The sequence below is a fragment of the Tyto alba genome, unplaced genomic scaffold, assembly GCF_018691265.1.
Source record: "Tyto alba isolate M040663 unplaced genomic scaffold, T.alba_DEE_v4.0 Super-Scaffold_22, whole genome shotgun sequence".
NCBI classification, from domain to species: Eukaryota; Metazoa; Chordata; class Aves; order Strigiformes; family Tytonidae; genus Tyto; species Tyto alba.
Genome location: NW_024881296.1, coordinates 10699246 through 10722099, shown reverse-complemented (window position 1 = coordinate 10722099; position 22854 = coordinate 10699246). Strand labels below are relative to the sequence as shown.

The 22854-nt window shown below is 38.3% G+C and overlaps 1 protein-coding gene across 15 annotated transcripts in view; it reads left to right on the top strand.

Moving 5' to 3' along the window:
- The window catches only part of RGS7 (regulator of G protein signaling 7), a 256688-nt gene that overhangs the window by 159590 nt on the left and 74244 nt on the right, over positions 1–22854 (top strand). For all 15 annotated transcript variants that reach the window (XR_006165600.1, XR_006165601.1, XM_042795913.1 and 12 more), the window contains one exon: positions 11765–11871. Coding sequence is in view for 13 of the 15 variants with exons in the window: in XM_042795913.1 (XP_042651847.1) it covers positions 11765–11871 (107 nt within the window). In the remaining 2 variants the exon portion in view is untranslated. The remainder of the gene's footprint in view (positions 1–11764; positions 11872–22854) is intronic.

Here is a 22854-nt window from a genome sequence, read left to right as displayed (position 1 = left end):
TTAAGTACATTTTGTATGACAATGTCAATAAGAATGTAAGACAGACAGCTGGAGTCAGACCGTCTGGACCATGAGCTGTTTCTGGCAGTGGTCAGTCACAAATGCTTAGGAAGACTTGCACCTTAGGAGAAAGGTGGTGTACTGGTCCCTTTCTTTGCCTGTCCAGCTCCTGAAAATCTGAACCTTAGGGAATCCTCCGACCTACAGGCCTTTCCAATTTCTTGTTTAGTAGTTCCTGAATGACCTTTCTTCCATCGTTTTTACAACACTCCATGACAGTATGTAACATAGGTTGCTCAAGTATTATAGATGTAATTTTTTTGTTTTGGAGGATCTTCCTGATAATTGCATTGGTTGACTCCAAGTTCTTGGGTTCTGAGAAGCAGCAAATTATTATTCCTTATTCATTCACCTTCTCTTGGCTAGTCATGATTTTATAGACTGTTGTTCCTCCATGGTCTGCTTTCTGATTTGTAATATCTCCTGTTGTACGGAAGCCTTTATAGATCTCTTACAATCCTTTTCCTACTTCTTCCTGAGGGTTTTTTTTTTGTTTGTTTTTTTGTTTTGTTTTTTTTTTTTTTTTTTTTAATATATATGTATATATATGTCTAGTTTGACGTTAAGTGACCAGAACTTTGCTCAGAATTTATGATGTGGGTGTGCTATGCTGTATACTGCCAATGTCGTCTGGTTTGTTTTCCATTTCTTTCTTAACAATTCATGAAATTCTGCTTGATGTTTTCGCAGAATCAAGTTTTTCTTGAGCAGCAGCAGCTAACTTGCAGCCACTTACTGGGTGTGTGAACTTGTGAAGGGACGGTTCATATTTGAAATGTTTGGCATTTATCAAAATTCAATTCCATCTGCTGTTGTATTGTCTAGAGAATCAGTACCCTGAAGTCCTTCTACATTTCCTCACAGGTCACTTTCTAGTTACCTCAGTAATGATATACTTTCAGCAATTTTTTTTTTATATCATCAGTCACATCCTTCTGTAGATAATTTAGGATGATACTGAACAGTTTAGGATCTACTAAGCACAGCTACAGTAGTTACCCCACTTGATGTGATAACTGATCTACCGTGCCTGACCTTTATTTCTCTCTTTCTAGCTACAGTTTTTTTCCATGACTCTCTATCCCAGATCTGCTTAATTCCTTTAGAAAACATTTTGGGGAATCATGCCAAGAGCCTTCTGGAAATCCAAGATAATATGTTAACCAGAATTTCGTGACCTTATATGTTCACTAATTCCACAAGGGAACACTCACAGAATTGTGAGATATTTATCCACCAACAAAAGTAGTGTTGAGTCTTCCTTTTCTGTTGGATTTATCTTTATTTTTATTAATTCTATCATTTATTATAGTTTTTATCATGTTGTCTGTATGGGCATCTGTTGTATTCATTTTTTTTTTCCCCCAGATTTCCTCTAGATGTCTTTCTAAAACCTGAGGACACATTTTCCAGATTTTTTCCTTTAGTACTGAGGATTAATTAAATGATAAATTGCACATTATGGCTAACAGTTCAGCAGTCTAGTATTTGACTTGCCTTAAAACACAGAGTGATCATTATGTTGACCCAGCTAGATGGTTTTGTTCATTTTATCAGTTTCAAAGCTTCTGATAATTTTTGCTGCTATTGTTGTCATCAGTGCTCTCTCTTCTTTCTACATTTAGGTTCTGCCACTAGAGAAGAAATAGGTCATACACTGAGACCTCTTCTGTTTTTGTGGAAAATAAAGCCCTTATGAAAGGGTTCTCACTGAGCTATTTTTGCTTGTTAGTATCTGTCAGTATTTATGTGTTTTTAATAGGAGGATTTATCTGGTTGAACTGACAGTTCTCTACAATTATCTGTGTAAATCCTGTGCAACGGGGAGAAGCGAGCACTGGGAGGGAGGGCTCGTGACAGTAGGAACATGTAATGGCATAAAATGGAGTTCTGCAGCATCTGGAAAGTTTATGTCTCATCCCTCATTTTGATGTGGACAGTGAAATCTATTTAGCTTGCCAGTCAAATAATTGAATTCTAAATAATGGATGAAGAGGACTCACTAAAAGTGATCCTGTTTGTAATAACTGCCTTGCTTTTTTGTATATATGCATCCCAGATAACCGTATCTAATCACACAGGAAACCGCATTTGTGTATTATTCTCTGGAAAGCTACCTCCACACTCTCTGTTGTTACCTTGCCTGAGCTTTGATGGTATTTTTCCCTGATGTGTGTCTTAATGACACCAATTTACTTATAAAGCTTTTGACTCCTGCTGGACTTTAAAAGCACAGCATTCTTCCCACTGAAAGATTATTTTCATCATTTCATGCTTTCAGTTTGCTAGAGGTATGAAAATTGTTACAAAGAGGACTGTATCCTTTACTGTATTGAGTGCAGTAAAAGAGGCAGTTATTTTTCTAGCTGCTGCTGCATGTTTTTTCTGTTATCTGAACTGCCTGGTCATAAGTGGGTGTTCTGTGATTATGATAGCAATGCATGACAATGATAGAAAATTAATGGTTCATGTAGTAGCAATTGATATCAAAACAGACTTAGAGACTAAAAAAGTGTCATGATTCATCTTAACCAGCAGTAATCATAGCAAGAGTTTAGTGCTACCTATAGCTTACCCTCATACAACTTCAGAACTCCACATTAGCTGACACCCCTCCGATTCAACAATACTCTGTAGTTCCTTCAGGAACAAATATTTTGTGCACTGAAAAAGCCTGAGCCCACTCTTGCTATTTGCTGGCCACAAATCCAAGTGGTGCATCAATCGCACCGGTTATTCACGTGCCCTGGCTCTGCCAAGCCTTAAACACGGGTGTCCTCCTTTGCAACCGCCATCCCAGATGTAAATCTGGCTGTGGCAGTGCCTGTTGATCATATGCTTGGAATCTGCTGCTGTAACTGCGCCTGTGCCTGTGATGTCCAGAGACATCCCACTGAGAGGGGACTTGAGCTGGCTAGCTGTGGAACTGAGCGGAGCAAAGAAAAGGAGAAGCAATGACACTGCTGCGGCAGGGGAAGCATGCCATCATGCAGGGCACCATGTCTGAGGGAGCTGTGGTGTAAAAGACATTTCCTGGCTGACACTCGCTTGCACAAATTCTTATGTGTCGTGTGCCATGGAGAATGTATTACGTAGTTCCCCATCAGATGTTTGCAGCCAAAGATTTTGATCACACAGCTGCAGACCCAGCCACTGAAGTAGAAGAAATTAGGAAGATCTGGTGTACTAGCAGCCGCTGGCAAGCAGTACACAAGAAAATCTGAAATAGCGTAATAATTCTACTACTGAGTAGAAGTACTCTGTGTCTGATATTTTAGGTCTTCTATGGATGACTGAAATTATGGACAAGATTTTATCTGAGAGAATTTTCAAAAGTACAGTATTTGCAGTATTTTTTTAAAAATATTTTTTTATTTTGTCTTTAGCAGTTTTGCTCAAAAGTGTCCATGTATGACTTCATGTATAAAGCACAGATTTTTCATACTGGTGGGGGGAATGAGTGAAGTATTAGGAAATATCTTATGAAGACAAGTTCAGACTGTCATTAGGGAAAACAAGACACACAGATTTTGAGTTTTCTATATACTGCCCTGAAGAATCATGGGAATCAAAGCTCAAACTAAAAAGCTGCAGTTTCAGAGGAAGTGCGAGTGGGAAAAACAGGAAACACATACTTCAAAGGAGTCTGGATTTCATCCTTCCATCATTTCAATTTAAAGAAACAAGAGATATCAGTAATAAAATAGCAAAAAGTCTGTGATTTCTGCAAAATTGAAAATAGACAAGTTTAAAAGTAGCAACAGTGAAATTAGAAGAAATGTTTTATAAATGTTGACTTGGCTTGGTGGGTACAGAGCTCAATTCCACCATTGGAAGGCCTGATTGCTGGTGTAGAGACATGACAGGGCAATTTAAAACACATTCAGGCCACTCTTCATCACCGCATGCTGAATGAGCTGGTTATCTAATGACCAAATTGTGCTGTGTTCTGTCTTCTGTGGTAGTTAAGTGTACCTGACACTTTGCAGCTTGGATGGATTTCTTCCACCCTGTGTAGCTGCGTGTTTCCAGTATGCTAAACAAACATACCAAACAAATAAATCAGAGGTGAAGGTGTAGCACTGCTCAATGCCAGCACCTCACTCCCCATTTGCCTCATGAAACCTCAAGTTGCAACTGCTTTGTTTTGGATTGTTTTGTTTTGTTGGGGTTTCTTCCAATGTGAAAACTGTGATGCTCACCTCAGGTCATTACATTTTGAGGTTTCAGGGGTCTGCCTTTCTAGATACAATTTTATTAAGAGAATAAAAGCCAAACTTTAGTAGAAGGTAGCAACAGTTAGTGTGTGATTCAGCTGAAATCCGATGGGAAAAAATTACTTAAAAAAAATTAACAGATGATACTTAAAAAGTTTTCAAGAGGAGGGTATGTGTATTGGTAGCAGTGAGATGCAACTTCTCTTTCAAGGACTAACTTACCTTTTTTCTCCCATTTGATAACTCCTTCCTTTCTTCCTTTTTTTTAACCTTTTTTTTTTTTTCTTTTCCCACATGTGAAGAAAGGTCTTTTTTGTTGTTGTTGTTTTGTTTTGTTTCAGGTTTTTTTTTTTTTGTTTGTTTGTTTTTTTCCTTTCAAGAAACTGTAGGTCAGCCTCCCCTTCCATTCAGTCTTTCATGGTGGCATGACTTCTATTGATCTTGTATGGATAAATTCTTTCCAGGGTTATGCCAGGCATTTAGGTCAGTCCCAATTCACCCTATGAACACATAAGGCAAGACTTGTAGTGTATGCCCAGCTTGCTGGATGTTTTTGTGAACAAAGTAGTTGATGTTTCAGGTATACATCATTGTCCCTAGGCTTGGGATATGTGTATAAGCGACACCGTATGTTATAGATCAGCTCAGACTGTGAGGGTGGACATTACAGTTCCTAGGGTAGATGAGGATTCCTGGCACGTCTCTTCTAGGGTTTCCTCCTTACCTGCTGAGTGATGTTCCTACCGGCACCACTGGCCTGCTGCTGGCATCAGCAGTCACTCTCTAGCACACAGCACAAGCAAAATCCTACCTATTTAGGTAAGATGCTGTGGTGACAGATAGCTTGGTTTGTTGTGGATACCTTGGAGTCAAGCATGAATCTCATTTTAACTGTCTTCCTTCACCAACTTTTGCCCTCCCGGAAATGACTCTCACAGAGTGCCACTCCCTTTGGCAAATTTGATCCTTCAGATGGGACAAAAGAGGGAGATTTATTGTGACGTGGGTGTTCAAGAACTTTTCTAGCTGTTTTATTTTCCCCTCTTTAAATGCCACAGCCAGGCCGAGAGAGTGAGTCTCTCCTACGCTTTGTGTGAGCGTGAGAAGCAGGTTGTGTTTTATTACTTTAACTTAAAGATAATCCTTTGAAGTTTGTGTTCACACTGGCAATGAAATGACAGCAGGAGTGAGGTGAGAATAAGTGATAATGTCTTGGCATTCGACACTTAAAACGAATGTGTGCTTGTGAAGTTCTGACTCATTAATTCTTTTTCCAAGCAGACGCGTGGCTTAGCAATGTACTTCAGTGTTGTGGTGGATTTTAGATTAGACAAATATCCCAGAATAACAAGCACTTTATTCTTTGATGGAAAGGGAGGTTTTAATTTGTTTGACATTTTTAAATCAAAAAGTATATGAAAAACTTGCAAGTTTGGGTTTTTCAGTGTCACATCACGTAACAGTCTTAAGGACAAAGAATGCCCTAAGCTATGTTCCTTGTAGGAAATCTTTCTTCAGGACTAAGCTTCACAAAAGTATATAAAAGACTCTGAAAAATGCCATTTTAAAGTGGGAAACACCCTGTTTCCCTTTCCTCAGTCTCTCAGAGATTACTGCAAGCCGCTTCAGTTGTTGTGAGACTGTTAACTGTAATAATATGATACTATGAAATGTTTTATGGACTTCAGAGTAAACATAAATATAGAGACCACATCACCTGAAGCCCTGAGATGCATAAGGAAAAGTAGAATCTACAATAATCACTAAAAACTTTAGGGGGCTTCAAAGCACAAAACCATGTTTATTCCAAAGAAAAATGAGGAACATCCATCCTTTTTAATCCTCTTCTGTGGACGTTATCATAAAAAACATCTCGTGCCACTTATATTACCATACCCGACAATTTAAAATGAATGAACTATTATCAATCCATACAATAGTTATTACAGTAAGGAGAAAAGTGCAGTATGTTTAAAAATAAAATAAAATTGAAAACTCAACAACCAGGGTATATTTTTAATTCTTCAGATTTCATCAGGCTTTCATTATCCCAAACCATTGAAAATGTCTGACTCTTTTGTAAAACAAAGTATATTAAAAGTGACTAGCATTTAATCCATCAAGATCACTCTCCTTGTAATGGCACAGCAGATGGCTGGGCAATACTACTTCTCACAGAAATGATTGCTAATCAGTCTAGGTACATGTGTTGTTCACTTCACCCACTCAGCTAAATAAAGTTCAACAGCAGAGTGAACCATGGAATTTTAAGCTTTTTCTGAGCTTTTAGAATCAAATTAGAATCACATTAAGAATGAAAAGTACACTCAGAGCAATATTTTTGGTTCATATAAAATATTTCATATCCTGTTGAAATGCAAGAGGCTCATAAAGACATATTTCTGTCTTTCACCTGAGGCATTACTTTTCCATTAGCTGTTGACAACTTGCAACACTCCTTTTTTAGCTATGAAAAGTCAAACAGTGGTTTGCTTAAATTTGTTTCTTGAATACATCGTTCCACTTTTCAGCAGTATCACTGCTAGGAAGTATACCTGGAACCTCAGTTCAGAGAATTGATGTCTCCAGAACAAACAGTCAAGAACAGAGGAAGCTGGTCTATTCTGTTCTACCAGTTACACCTCCATGAGCTTTGTCTCCCTCAGACTTTTTTGCACACTGTCTCTGGCTGCAGCTTTTATTCATTTTATAGCAGTTGGCTGTGATTTGAATTATTCCCTCTCAGCGACGTTATCTGGGTGTAACTGAGAATGAAGCTTAGGTTGAAGATTCTTACACACAGTGGCTGAAGATTGGGAAATAATAGTTGTGTGGATATCACATTTCTGCATGCATCAGTGTGCACTTGCCATCTGAAAAAACAGTATTTTCTTGCTTTTAGTCTATGTTCCTCCAATTTTTTTAAATTTGTATTCTGAGTACATATAAACATTATTTTTTCTACATGGGAACCTTTATATTTAAAAGTATTTTTTTCCAGATCCTTTTTTCTTCTTAGCTAATGCATTTCATAGAAGTTTTTGATGGCCCTAATACCCATCTGCCATTCTTCTGGATGAAACATGCTGCTTGAAGTGAAAATCCCCTAAGTTCACATGCAGGAATAGATGGGGGATGCAGAAGCTGTCTGAATTGAACTTCTAGGCATGTAGGACTAATCTGCTGCTGGCTATATTTTCCTTTTCAAGCTCATGGTTATGTTTCCTAAATCCTACTGTTGTACTTCACTGCCTTCTTACAGTATTTCTTTTTCAGGCTGACTGTAGCAAATGCAGATGTAAATCAAAGTATTGCTTTTGCTGTGTCTGTAATACACTGGACACCTTCTTGCTTGGAGATCAGAAACCTCCTGAGAGCTGAGTTTTCCTTCTGTGCGAAAATTCTACCACTGCTGTGCAGAAAGCAGCAGTGTTAGTCCTCTACCAGTCTGGTGTGAGTTAGCCAGCCTGGTTACAATTTCGTGGGCATTGTTCACCTGTTTGAGCTGTGTTTGATTTATAGGTTACTCAATCTATGTGCAAAGATTATTTATAATGCTTTTGTTATGCAGTTGCCCCAGTGTCAGATGATGCCAATGAAGACTATTTTAGACTTTCAATTGATTGTCTTTATTCTTATACCATGGGTGATTTTTTTTTCTTCTTTTTCTTTCTTTTAATATTATATTAGATACTGCTCATGTTTGTACATGTGAGCTACAGTGGACCTTAGGCTGATATTAAAAAGGTATATTTATGCTTATGCAGTGGTGGAATAAGTTGCTGGATTGGTAGCCATAAAAAATGAAAATGAATTGACATAACTGAAAAAAAGACATAGGCTCCTGTTGGGAATTATTCAGATCTTAACCTTAATTGGCTTCTGGAGCAGGCCAGGTTGCTCTTTCAATTTTTTGCATAGAGAGCTAGTAGTGGCTATATACTTGCTTATATGACTCAGTGGTCAGTGAGAGAAATACAAACTCTTCCTCCTACTGTAACCAGCCTTGCTGGGATTATAGGCTGCTCTGGAAGGAGCTTTCAAATTTCTTCTCCAGTTGTCTTCATCCCATTTTTTTTCTGCTCTTTGTTCCACTTCTGCTTGACCCACCCAGAGCCACAAAGTTGTAATATGATTCAGGCTGAGAGGGATGTCAGGAGGACTCTCATCCAACCACTTGCTCAAAGCAGGATCAGCTGTAAGGTCACATATATTTCCCAGGTCTTTATCCACCCAGGTCTCGAAACCCTCCAAGGATGCAGACTGCACAGTCTCTCTGGGCAGCCTCTTCTGCTGCTTGGCTGAGGTCAGAACCATTCCTGATTTACTATATTACCACTGTCTTTAGGTTGTTTTGTTTCTTTGCTTCTTTAATGCCATTTAACTTCATAAAGATCTTGGCTCCCTCATTTGGTAATGGCCTTTTAGGCACTGAAAATGTACTGCTAGGCACCCCCAAAAACTTATCTTTTTCATTCTGAACAAGTCCAGCTCCCCCAGCCTCTCCTTACAGGGTGCGTTCTCCAGCTCTAACCATGTTGGTGACCTTCCACTGGACTCACTGAAGTTTGTTGATGTCTTTCTTGTACTGGAGTGGACATACTATTCCCAACTGGACATAGTAGTCCAAATGTCGTCTAAAGATTGCTGAGTAAGGGGGAATAATGTGAGCTCCTTGTGCTTTTGAAAAATATTACAATTTAGAAACGAGGAAGAACGTGAAACAAATCCAAAGACTATTTAGTTTTTGCTAAATCTGAAGAGAATGCACTCTCATCTGCATCAGAGTTCCCTGGCAAGCCCTGTCACCCTTACCTACGAAATCCTTTCTCTAAAAAATGTTGGCACATTTCTTCCTTTGTTTCTTTCTCATTCCATGAAGATACATACCTGCAAAATAAAGTTTTTGTAATTGGCAAAAAGTTGCAATGTGAAGAACAAAGAAAAGCTTAATAAAATTAAAAGGTAGATAAAGTGAATTGAAATTAAAAGAACCTCAGCAACTTACTCAATACAGAAAGCATTGACTCAAAATTTCTGATCCAAGGAATAATAGAATTTAGTGGCTTGAATAAATGAATAACAATATATGGACTTACATTAATTAGGGTAAGGTTCAGATGGAGACTTGCAGATGTCTCAAGCACAAGGAGTGAAGCAACTACTTCTGTTAGAGAGATTTCTTGTAGGCTTGCAACTGGGAGAAGGCTTGTTAACAGGATTGTGGCATTTTATAGCAGGCCAGAGAGCTCACTGACAGAGAAGGCGTGTTGATTTTCTTAGGTGATGGCTCTGCTGGAGGAGCGGGAAGCAGTTTGCTAAACACAGAGATCACAAGGATAATTTGGTATCGAATAAACCCTGGTGGGGTTATGTGCTCTCGGTTAAGTACTGTCCAGAACCCCTGTTTTGCTCCTTTCAGATGCTTGCTGGCTTTGGATTAGCTTAATAATGTCCCACTCTTGCTCCTGTAGCTCCTATACCAATTAATGTCTCCAGGTGAGCAAAACAGTGAGATAGAATTTTGTGGGATTCTGATGAAGTATGGGTGAATAAATAAGCCTGTCTTTCCTTCTCACATCCAAAATAATAATGGGTGAAACATAAGTGAATTCCTCTTTCTGTGTATGTTAGCATGAACACAGATATGAGGACTCGCGTTTCTTTCTCCGTGATGGTGCTGTGACTGCTGGTCAGATGCCACAGTGATGTTTTAAAGAGGCAGGACAGGACAGATCAGTGCTGCAACATTTATGCTTGCCATTGCTGAAAGCCAAATTACAGGCTATAGGAATAAAAAGAGGATGAATATGAATCTGTGTATGTTGCAGTGATGTAACATGTTTTCCATAGTGCAAATAGTCATCCTTACTGATTCTGCGTACTTTCTGGATTCACGCTGAATTCATATCTTAGCTCAAAGATAACTCATTTTTTTAGGCAGATCTCACTGTTTCTGTCTTTCTTCTCTTTGTCTTTTTTCTTCCTCCTCTTTGCCATCTTCCCCTTATTCCCTAGATGTCCAATATGGGCTTTTTATTGATCTTTTTCCTTTTCTCATCCCCGATGATGTCCTGCAGCAGTGTTGTCCTCCTTAGCACCAGCTCCTGTAACTGGTGGCTTTTTCAGATACCTCAGAAACCCTTGTGCTCCTTTCCACAGCTCATCTTTTGAAATTAGGATGCTTTGGTGGTTATGGACTCATATTAGCAAGTTATGCTAGGAAATTTTTAATGTTACAGCAGAAATTGCTGTGCAGCTATTTTAGGGATATGTACTGGAATTGTTACAAGGTTAGTAAAGAAATACGATAAAGAGATAGTGGGACTTAAATACTGCAACAACAGCATGACTTTAAATAATGCTGTTCTCTTCCTATAACACTGTGTTCTTCCCAGCTAAACAATGGCAGTACTGAGTAGGAGACTTCAGGGACTAATACTGGGCAGTGATTCACTGAAAATACAAGAGCACGTACAAACCTGACTTACATGTTATGGTTTTGTTCATTAAAGTGAATTGAATTCACGCTATATGTGTCCAGTTCTGGACTCCTCACTACAAGAGAGATATGCACGCACTGGAGAGAGTCCAACAGAAGGCCACGAAGATGACGAAGGGCCTAGAGCATTTATTCTATGAGAAAGGATGCTGTTCAAACTGGAGAAGAGAAGGCTCGGGTGGAAACTCAGCTGTGTGTATAAATATCTGGTGGGAGGGTCTAAAGAAGATGGAGTCAGGCTCTTTTCAGTGGTTCCCAGTGACAGGACCAGAGTCAGTGGGCACAAACTGAAACATGGTAGGTTCCCTCTGAACATTGGGAAACTGTTTTTAGTGTGAGGGGGACCAATCACTGTCATGGATTTCCCAGAGAGGTTATGGAGTTTCCCTGCCTGGAGACATTCAAAAGTCATCTGGACATGGTCCTGGGCAACTGGCGGTAGCTGTCCTTGCTTGAGATGACCTCCAGATATCCCTTCCAACCTCAACCATTCCGTGATACTGTGATCCTTTATTTTCCCAATAATGAGAAACTTTTAAGGAAATCTGTATCCTTTACTGTAGTTCTGGTAAAGCTAGTGAGAAAGATACGCAATTGGAATCAACTATTTTAAGATCATGTAATCTGAAACTGTTCTGAAGAGGAAAAGCAGGCTGCATGATCAGGGCAAAAATTATAGCTCTTTTCAGCTTCAAAACAAGTGAGTGAACATTGCAGTAGCTACCTGCTAATGCTGATGGCAAGTAGTGGAACTGCAGCTACAAATGGAACATCTAATAGCCATTTGTTAAGGAGAGTAAAGGGTTTTTTTTGGTTGCATCATTATATTACACAGAAAAAGACAGGGCTTTCATGATGGCAGGGCCTAGACTGAGAGTCCAGTAGTTACCTGCAGGAGATAAGGTGAATCTGAACAAGAAAACTAAACTGCTGAAAAGTAGTTATTTAATTTTTAAAATTTATCTTTCTTTTGTTTTTCAAACAGTGGAAGCTCTACATTTGGGAACACTGATGGCAGCACATGGCTATTTCTTTCCAATCTCAGACCATGTTCTAACACTAAAGGATGATGGCACCTTTTATCGATTCCAGGCAAGTGTTTTCTGTATGTTCTTGGCTTGTGCAAATGGTGGTTCATATTAAAGGCCTTACACAAAGGTTCACAGTAAATTTTAACCATACTTTGTCTCTTAAGCAACCTGGTAAACGGTGGCGATTCCCCTTGAAGTAAAAAGTAGTAGAAGGATTTTATTTAGAACTTAAATTATCATAGTGTTAGGATGATAGTGACCATTTTGATCCCTGGAAAAAGTGTGATAATGCTGTGTGGAAGTATCTCTCATGAAATAAATTGATCTAGTATTTTGGAAATATAGTAAAGGAAATGAAATTATCTTATTGACTCTTATTCCTAACATAGTCTTACTTTAGAAAAGAGGAGGTGTTTTACTTATTTAGCATGTATTTACTACAGCAGAAATCTGGTTAACAAATGGAGGGTAATATTTATGTTCTGTCTTATGTGAGGATTTCCTTATTGGTAACAGATTAGTATTGAAGTCTAGTGTGTATTCAACAAACAAGTGCAGACACATTTCTACATTGATCTGTTAGTCCCATTGCATACAACAAACTTGCAGATTTTTCACAACAAGCTGGAAGGATGCATATGTATGTATATTTATACCTATACCTACACATATATTATTCAGATATCTCATAGTTATCTTAGTGTTATCTTAGATTTCAAACTAAGGGCTTGGGGAGCAGGAATGTTGCTTTTCTAATAATGAATAGCAAACTAGACTTGAGCCAAATCTGATTGCACAGTATCTGATTATGTATTCTAGAGAAGGAATTAACTTTGCTCACCATGTGCCACCTTTGGCAGTGGTGGCTGTGCTCTGTATTCCTCTTCCTGTTAGGTCACCTTCCTGGTAGGTATCACCAACAGCTACTGCAAAATCTTCCCTAGATATTTGTTGTTTTGAAGTGATATGATTATCACTATGAAATTGATGATACGAATACCACAGTTTGGATATCTTGCTCTGTTAGTTCAAACTGTGTTGAATACTTACAGAAAAATATCTGATAGAGCAAAATCTATTGCTTTCAAGATATTTAAGTCTGAGCTTTTTCTTATTTATTGCCTAAATAATAAGCCATCAAGAATAAAATAAAACTGAAATTGTGGTCTTTAAAATGCAGAAGAAAATGTTGATACATTGGAGACCGATCATAGTTTCAAACATTGTATCAGATTAATTGCTGTACACTTTCATCAGTATTTTGGCTTGAGTTCTATAGACCCACATAAGAGCAGAGAAAGATTCATAATATTTGGTCTAAAACAAAAACTTAGAGTTAATATAATTAAATACGTACAGCACGGTCTGTCAAGAAAGAGAACAATTATTGCATATATGCATACAATATTAACGTATTTTAATATGTAGATCCTGTGAGTCATACAGTGCAAAAAACCTGTCCTTCAGCAGGACAGTAAGTTACACGTGTATATGGGTAATACAAAGAGCAATCACTCCAAGCCTCCTCCCCCAGATGCAGTTGCCTTTGATCCTGGAGAGAGGACTTGAAGGAAAATGTTTCCATCTCATGGTGCTTCATCCTCCTCAGTGTTCAGTATAAAGATGACAGGGATGGCACATGGGTGAAGGGACTTATTGCTGAGAGCAAGACACTGATGTGGTAATGAGGCAACTGAAAAACGGAAAGAAATCATGGAGTGGTTGAGGCTCCAGTTCTTGGTTTGTCTCTTCATAAGCAGCAGCCAGAAGGACAAAATATCTGAAGACTTCATTTTGAAGAGAATGGGGTTTATTTATAGGAGTGCTGGTCATTGAATTCTGCAGAGCTGCTGGCTTGCTTCTGTCTCAAGCATGGGAAATGAGCACCTCTGCTAGCATGATAATTTGACTGAAGGAAAGTCTAGATTAGAATTAGTTGCACTGTGAACAACTGAGAGTACTGCAGCTACCCTGCCATGGGCTTTCCTCAGAGAGGTCTACAGCCTACATGGTTGGACATGTGCCAATCTAACCCTTCAGGGAGGGTTAATTTGCAAAATGATACCAGTTGATTTACGTAAATTAAGGATTTGGCACCTGTTTGACATATGCATATGAAATAAGATCATTTCCTCATTGCTCAGTATATATCTGCAGTATTTTGGTTGTTTGCTGCTCTGTGATACCTTTTGTATTGCTATTCCTATTCTAACAATGTTAAAACAATGCCATTTTAGCTGTTAATGCATAACATGAGAAAAAAATTCATAATCGTGTAATACTGTTAACTGGAGTTGCAACAGCAATAGCTATGTCACTACAATCCCACATTCCCCACCAAAATAAGGCTAATATAAAATCTGTTACTGAAGGTGTTAAATTAGAAGATGAAGACAACATACTCAATGGGGAGGAAAGTTTGACTGCAAATCCGTGAATTTTGCACTAGAATAGTTGTTCAGGTGCTTCCTGAGTATTCAGGACTACTTGAGTCCTATTTCCTATCCACAAATTTCTGGATATTTTAATAGAAAGAAAAAAAACATGCACCTGCCAGCACTGAAAAGTTCAGAAGTCATCCCTGCAGAGAAATCTCTGTCTGAAATACAAAGATCTGACCTACAAAAACCAGACTATCTGCAATAATGTTCTCCGTTCACTTCATTTTTTGTTTTCTAAAGGGTGATGCGTTCCCTCCTGACAGTAAATTTACTTCCAGTTTGTTTTAAACAGATTTCTGTTGTATAGAAAAAAAATAAAAGCAGTAGAGATTGTGCTTCATTTGTGCAAATGCCCTTTTACAGGCAAAATTATTCCTTTTCAGTTATTACTCTTGCCATCAGGAGGGCTGTAAAATAACAGTTATATCTACTTTTTTAAATAAGGTGGCCTTAGAAATAAATAAACAAGTCATTCTGGATCATTCTTCGACCTACTCAGGTATAATTAGACTAGTTTCTGTGATAATTTAATTCAAAGGGGATGGATCTAAGTATTAATTGCCTTTGAGAGGAAATTTCTTATTAGTCTCAACAAGGCAAAGCAAAAAATTCAGGGATAGTGATACTTTCTGAACCACCCTGACAGGCTGCATTGCCTTTTCCTGGTAATTTAAGCCAAATTACCAAAGCAGCAGCTGAATATCTGCTAACCACCCTCCTCCACCTGAGGTATGAGGGGCTCAAATAAGAAAAACAAGGTGCACCTTAGAAAGCAGATCTTCCTGGAGCTAGGGATTACTCATTGAGACCTGTCATCCATGTCTACATAAGTGATATATGTCTGTCCCATTGAGGAATGCCTCACTTGCCCTCTCAGCTGTTAAACTTCTCTAATAGTTTCACAGGGAAAGATATGTTGTTTTTTTCTACAAGCTGCACAGGCAGACTAATTGTCTCAATGTTCCTAGTAAAAAAATAATGTTTCCTAATATCTTTTGTCTTTAAATGAACTCCTAGGATACCACAGGCTATTGATAATCACACTCTCATTTCTTGATGAGATTAAATCATGATTTAATGTAAATTAATTTTCAGAGATGAAATGTAGCTTCTGCTGTTGTTTTGTAATTTTTAAGATGGAAGGCATAAATAGCTGAGAAAAAGTGTGAAATGGGCACAGTTTCTTGTGAAAGCATGAATCTGGTGAAGATAGCAGCAAAGCTCATGGAATAGTTACTTGTGAAAGCATGAGTCTGGTGAATATAGCAGCAAAACTCACGGATTTTGGCAAGATGATTTCACCTGTGATGTCTTCTGCTCTACCACTGGGGACATTTTCTTGTCAAATGCATTTAACATCTCTGGCCTTGTTTTCCCATGCCTAAATTTGGGATAAAATATATAGCAATCACTGTAAGGATCTTAGAATATCTCTGCTGCAAAACAGTGCAGAACATGAAGTGCTGTGGATCCTTGTGTCTCAGGTGGAATTACATCGCTTCCTGCATCTCTTAGCATCAGCCCTGCTTGGCTACCTACCTCTTGGCTCATTCCTGGGCCAGTCTCTGGCCATTCTAAGTACTGAGGCTGTGGCTGAACATCACAGCTCTCCAGCCACTCTCCACAGACTTGCTGGATCATCTACCATGCCTTGAGGGAGGGATTTTATTGGAAGCCAGATTTTAGAAATAAAAAAGAAGCAGGTTACCTCATCCAGCATTTGGCAGATTTTCTTTGGTAATTTCAGGTGCAAGGACTAATTCATTATCTCTTCAGCTCAGGCTCAGCATGTACAGGTTCTGTTTAGGTTTCAGAGAGGGAAAAATAATTTCAAATCTGTGTGTCTTTCTGACTGCCTTATCGGTACCCTTTTCCCCTTTTTTCTTTTTTTAACTCCCTACTCGGACACAGTTTCCACCCCCTCCCACTGCTTTCCGTGTTCATTCCTTTTCCAGGTTAGAAAAGAGGAGTCACAGAGCCAAAATCTTTATTATTTCCAACTTCCTCAACCTCTTTTTTAATAATTCTGAGGTAACCATGGAGTACTTCTTGCTGTCATCCTTCCTCTATGGGCTTGACATTGCTTGACTGGTGATCTTTCCCTTTTCCTTTACCAGGAGATCATTTGAATCAACTGCAGTGAATGTAAAACTGAATACCCATGAATTCTGCCATCCATCAGGCAAGGCATTTGAGATTGTGTGTAACTATTTTTTAGAAAATACTTGTTTTCTGCTGTTTATAAAGACTCCTTGGTGCCTATGAGAAGAATAACAGTAATATGTAAAGGAAGGTTTGTGAGTGATTTGAATATTCCGCCCCCATTCTAGTTTAATTAGATTTTAAAAGATTTCATGGAGTGGGACAACTTCAGGAACAACAATTCTTTTCTTATTACTATCAACAAGAGATAGCTGAAAGATGCTTAATGATTTCCCTTCTCAGTAATATATAGTTTAATGCATAGAAATTAATCATGTTTTATAAAAGCTGGTAGGCAACACTGATTTTTACAAGTGACTGTTTCATTAGCTCAGATATTATTATTGATTAATTTTATGGTAAGGCCAGAGCAGATCTATTTGTTTTATCACAGGATTGCTCATGATGCATAGCAGCCACTGCTGCCAATTTGTTTAGTGTGGAATAGGTGCTATATTACAGGATTTTGTTTCATATGACTTTATTAACAGGAGGATTATGTATTTCTGGGGTTACATTTACTTAATGGTACTAGTTTATAACACAAGAGAACCTGTATGTGTTTGTGTGTGCAAAACCAGTTTTCCATCAATGGCATAAAGATACTTGTAACAACCTGTTTTGTTCTGAATGCTTAAATGGCTCTACAGTTGCATGCCCTAGGTAAGCCTTATTCCTCTGTCTGCTGACTTCTACTGGCTGCTATTCAAATTACAGAGACAATTAAACAAAGTGCCTTACAAGTGTACTGATAAAAACTGGCAGCATTATTTCTGCCTGGACTGATAAACATTACTTGACTTTCCCCAAACTGTTCTACCACCCACCCTCCTTCCGGCTATAAGTGGGATGTCATGGCAAAATGACAAATGTTCCCTGTTTAATATTTGTTCATGACAAACTGCTTCACATTTCCTTCCAAGGAAAAGTAAAATTCTTATGTATAATTCCTCCACGTTTTCTACATTTCACAAAAAATCTTGATATTTCATAATATTCTCTTAGAAAATGGTGTTGTTGAGGTACAACATGTTATACCACGTCCATAACTCTCCTGGGGAAAATCTTCACTTATGTAGGGTTTCTAGATCATGAAACAAGGCCAATAGATTGTATAATGTGTGTGCTATAGGAATATGTGATACTGCAAGGGATGTTATAATTCTTCTAGAGTGCACTCAGGATATGTAAGTTATAAAAAATAGTTAAACCAAACTTTGTTTGAATAGTCCAGGTACAGAAACGGTCATTTATGTAGGCAGAGCCTCCTTGCATTGCTGTGGGAAATTTTTACTAGATCAGATGAGAGCAGGCAGCTTTCTCCTTTGCACACACCTCCTCTTCTCATTCCTGACCTCATTCTGTGAGACCCAGGATCTTCATATCCGACTCTTCTTACTTCCTAATCTTTCCTTGTTGAACAAGGCAAATCTTTCCCCAGTCTTCATGGAAAACCTCTCTAGAAAATTCTTACAAGGGATTATTAAATATCTGGACTGTGAAATTGTGTAGACTTTTGAAACAGAAGTGGAAGGATGTAAACTCAGCACATACATTAGTCACGTGTTATGTGGTTGAACTGTTTGAGGTCTGCAACAACTAAGGGGCAAAGTAAACTTCAGACTCCATTTGTGGGAAAATAAGGTTTTTGGAATCAGAGGCTCCAGGGATTTCTGTCTGAGACCTTGTGCAAGCTCGATGTTAATTTACCTGATTGCAGAGATTGAGACAATAAATCTCGGTGTGGTCAGGAGCCCATGAGGCACCAGGGCTGAGAAGGACTGTAGCCAGGGTCAGTGGGGCTGCACTCGAAGCACGGGCCCCAAGAATGGAGACAGACAGGGGACTGCCCGCTGCCCTCGAGGGCCAGTCTGAACGGGGGGGCCTTGATGCATGTTTCCCCAAAATCTTAATGTTATCATTCTAATAACTGAATTGTACTATCATGAGAGCCTTATGATGAGGTTTCTCCCTGGGTCTTTTCTCAGCCAGGAGTGAGGTTGCTTGAGATTTACTTTTGTTGCTGCAATTTATTAAAGGGTATTTCAGTTTATCCAGTGTGTATGACAAATGGCGAGGGAGGTTATGGCCAGAACTTTATGACTCTTAATACTAAACAATTAGGCAAGAAAATGAGGAATGCACCTTTTGGAAAACATCAGTCATTTTAAATGCACACAAGTTTATTGTTGATGGATTTTTTTACATACAATCACAGTATTGCCAAAACCCTTTAATCAGAAACTGATTTTTTTATAATGTATCATTTTCAGTGTCTAGGTTTTTTAAAGAATTTTTCTTGATTTTTTTTTTTTTTTAAACTTTCTTTCTGTTTAAGTCTTAATCCTGTCCCTTACCACTATTTTTTGTGCCTAGTTTTAGGAGAATTTTCCTTGTCTCCACATCCACCAATGCCATTTCCTGCTTTGAAAGTGAATAAGTTATCTACTCTTTGAATACAACTTTATCAGCAGCTGTAGCTGCTTTTGAGCACATATCTTATGGTGATACAATAATTATTTACTTGCTGGTAAGAAAGTAATGTAGGACTTTGCCTTAGTCAAAATACGTAGCATCTACTGTTTATTTCTCATCTGGTTGGGGTTTTACACTGTCAGTGACCTAATATGTTTTTGAAAAGTCCAAATTTTAGTAAACTTTAGCTGTTAAGGGTTCAGAAATGGGTAATGTATTACAATTGTTCAATCTAGACACTAGACCTAGAAAGATTAGAATATAGAAAATTTCAGCTTGTCCCCTATTCTGAAAAAGGTAGATCTTCCCCTTACTGTAGTCTTCTGAGACTCCTCTGCCTTATGTGATTCTTTTTTTTTTAAAAAATAACTGCCCATGTTTCAAAGGTTACTTGAATTAATATTTTTTCTGTGTATAACCTGCCCTTCAGGTAACTGGCACTCATTTAAACATCATGCAGATAATACAATACTTTTGATAACTCTTGCCAGTTATATACTAGATACTACAGAGAGTTGGAGAGAGATGAGAAAGAGAAGTATGAGATCAAAAATGTCATCATAATATTTACATGTGCAAATAACTCACAGTGCTGAGGAGGCAGGAGTCATTCTTTAGTTGGTCAGGCTTTTTGTTTTCTACAAACAACACAGTTTACCCCCATCAAAACACAACAACTCCTAAAGTGTTCTGTGGTGAATTTCATCAGGCCTCTGACCTGAACTGTCTGACCTCATACAAATATTTCTCTTCCTGTTTGTTCTTTTTTTTTTTTTTCCCTGTACTTTGCCCTGAGGTCTTATCTTCATGTCAAAATTAATTTTGGGCATGCTCACAGAGCTGATTGCAGGCTGACTTGAACTTTGTTCCCAGTGGGAGCCAGCTGGCCAGAGGCCAGCTGTGGCCACGTTGCTGTGCTTCAGCTGATGAGCAGAACTTCTCAGCAGGTCCCATTCAGCGCACCTCAGCACCAGGCAGGCAGGGTCATGGCCAGAGTTCAGAGGCAGCTTGTGCCTTCCCAGTTCAGAGCATCAGCCAGGAGAGCTCACTCCTGCGTCTCATTCCCTGGGCAGAAAGACCTTTATCTGACCACAGTCTCCCTTCTGGAGATTCAAGCTAGGAAGACATTTAATAATCTTCTGTATTTATCTGTACTAACTGTTATTTGAGCCCCTTTCTCATATTGTAATGTTTGCCTTTTGCTGGGGTTTCTTTTTCGCTTACCTTATAACATATTACTGAAACCTTCTATAATGACTTGTTGTGTGCTTTGCTAATTAAAACGCATGTTCTCTTCTAACCTTTCTGCTTTTATCTCCGGAGGCATGGTGGTGCAGGGAGGCTTAGATTCATCCTTAGTAGCATATGCATTAATTTGTGCTTTTTCCATGATCTCTTTTTCATCTTTAGTTGATTGAAGATTGCCAGTGTGGTTACACTGGCCTGTCACTACACTTTGTCTCTAAAGGTATTTGAACATTTAGTATGGTTTCTTTCAATAACTGCTATCTCCCATCTCTTTGTCCCTTGGTTGACTTTCCAGAGAGACATCCTCTGCCTGTTTTCTGAGCCTGCTGGCCCTCATGCTCTTGTGCTCATCTTTGCAGAATACCAGTCTCATCCTGCAGTTGTTTTAACTCCAAGTAGCACACACCTGCAAAATCTTGCTCAGGTATTCTCTAATGGGACAAAATCTATTTTATCTGTTCCCTCAAAGTTTCATTTGGCTTCGTAAAGGAAAAAATGTCCTCCATAAATTTTCACAGTTCTCACCACTGGTCTGAACTGAGCCCCTCTGTTAGAAGCAGGTCCTGACACTGAGACATGCCTTTTTGTCCTTTAGAAAAGCCTTGGTCACCTCTGCCTCCTAGTGAGCTAAAGTGACATTTCACAGCATTGAAGATCCTGCCGGGTTTCCCATATTCTGGTTAGCACCCATTCTCCCTGCCCCACTGTTGTGTGAGTCCAAATAAAAATTTAATGTGTTATTTTAACTAAATATCAAAAGCAGTAGTATCAGATTTATGTTTCATGGATATAATCATTCTGAGAGCCTCTCAGAACTATTTCTTGCAGTATTCTTGCTGGCTGGGCATAGCTTTTTATTTATGTATGAAACAACAGAGTCCTTCTCTTGCATCATAAGCATACAGTCATGAATATGTAGTATTTCCTCATAGTCTGATGTGAAATGAATGCGAAAAGCAATTTTGGGATTTGTTCAAAATCAGAAGACAGAACCTGGTTTTTGACCTCAGCTGGGATGGAAATATATTTAATTTGTCAAGAGAAATACGCAGTATATACGAGGAGTTTTAATATGGAAATTGCAGCAAGTATACCCACAATTGGAAGAATTTAGCGCTCTAATTCTGAAAGGGCTCTTCCCCTGCACCTTTCTTCAGCTGTCCTTCACCATAACTGCTAGTTCCCCTTAAATAAAACCTCAGCCCCAGCCAGTTTCAGCTCAGGAGCTGCATGAGCGAATATGGTTTCTATGTATTTGGTAACCCTCACTGCATTTTTTTCCAGAAGCTCAGCTTGAACCTGTAAACAGAGGTTAAAGTTACTGTCAGCAGGAAAATGGTATAGTTGTGCTTTTCTTCTTGGGCCTCTCCTGGAATACACTTCATGCCTCCAAGAAAGGACTGTTCTTCCCCGAGTTTGAAAACTGTATGTTTAGATGATGGTGACTTTATGCATTATATGATTGACATTGTTAAATTACTTTTATAGCTTCTTGTTTCTCCAGGATTTGCTGAGTGCTGCCATTCATTCTTTAGCGGTTCCTCTTCTTTCCATTTGTGCTTATACTGGTCACTTTGCTTTCAGTGGCACTGTGAAGGAAGAGTTGGTAGGAGAATGACTTATTGCTGCTCCATTAGAGAGCACAAAACAATTTACAAGAAACGCATCTCAGCCTTTGAAATTAGCTTGTGATGGTTTCTTTTTTACCCTTTAACTCATTGCTTATGCTTGATAAATAGCAAGTTCTAAATTGCTCCTGTTAAAGTTGATGGGTCATTGTTACAACAGAGAGAGATTTGTCACAATATATATTTAACCCGACAATAGGTGTGAATGTGTCACCCTGCAACCCTGTTGGTTTCCAGATTAACATTAAAACAATTTTGAGAGAAGTGGGCAGCAAGAGAGGTTTCTATTTTTGCAGCTGGGAGATCTTTGAGAAAAAACAATATGAAACAGAGAGTAAAGCAGAAATTTTTCCTAAGTAAGAACCTCTGTTTTGAAATACCACTCAGACCAATCCATGTATTTAATGAGATTAATTCAACTGCTCAAATAATATATAATTCTCTGTATGTGTGTATATATGTATATATGAATGTGTTATATATAAAATATTATAACCCTTTACATTTTAACAGAAAGTTACCATTTTAAAAATTACGTTATTTGTATGAAAAATGCCTACATGGTCTTACGTTCTTCATTTGGTTGAAGGGAATTATTGTAACAATACTTTTAGCGCAGTTTTAATAAGCGTAGTATTGAACTAGATATTGATATTTTTATTGGGTTTCCAATAAAAAAAATGACATTTTAAATCACAATTGGTAAACAATTAGAGAAAAAATAGACTTCAACAAATGACAAAAACTTTGATAACATTGTGAAAACAGGTTGTGTTTTGTGGCATTTTTAAGCAAATAACTCATAGAGTACTGAATATTAATATATACTAATGAAAACTCTCTGAAGTCAAGAACTGAATGTACCCCAAATATCTTCTGTCTTTTCACCTATTTAAACTGATCCTTCAGGACATATGAGAGGTATGTTGCTAGGGGAGATAAAAAAGACAACCTCACTACCTAACTTTGTGTTTTTTGTTCCCTTAACTTTAAGAATAAAAAGAACACTTTGTTCTTCTTTTCAGTGCCATTCTGACACTAGTGCAATAA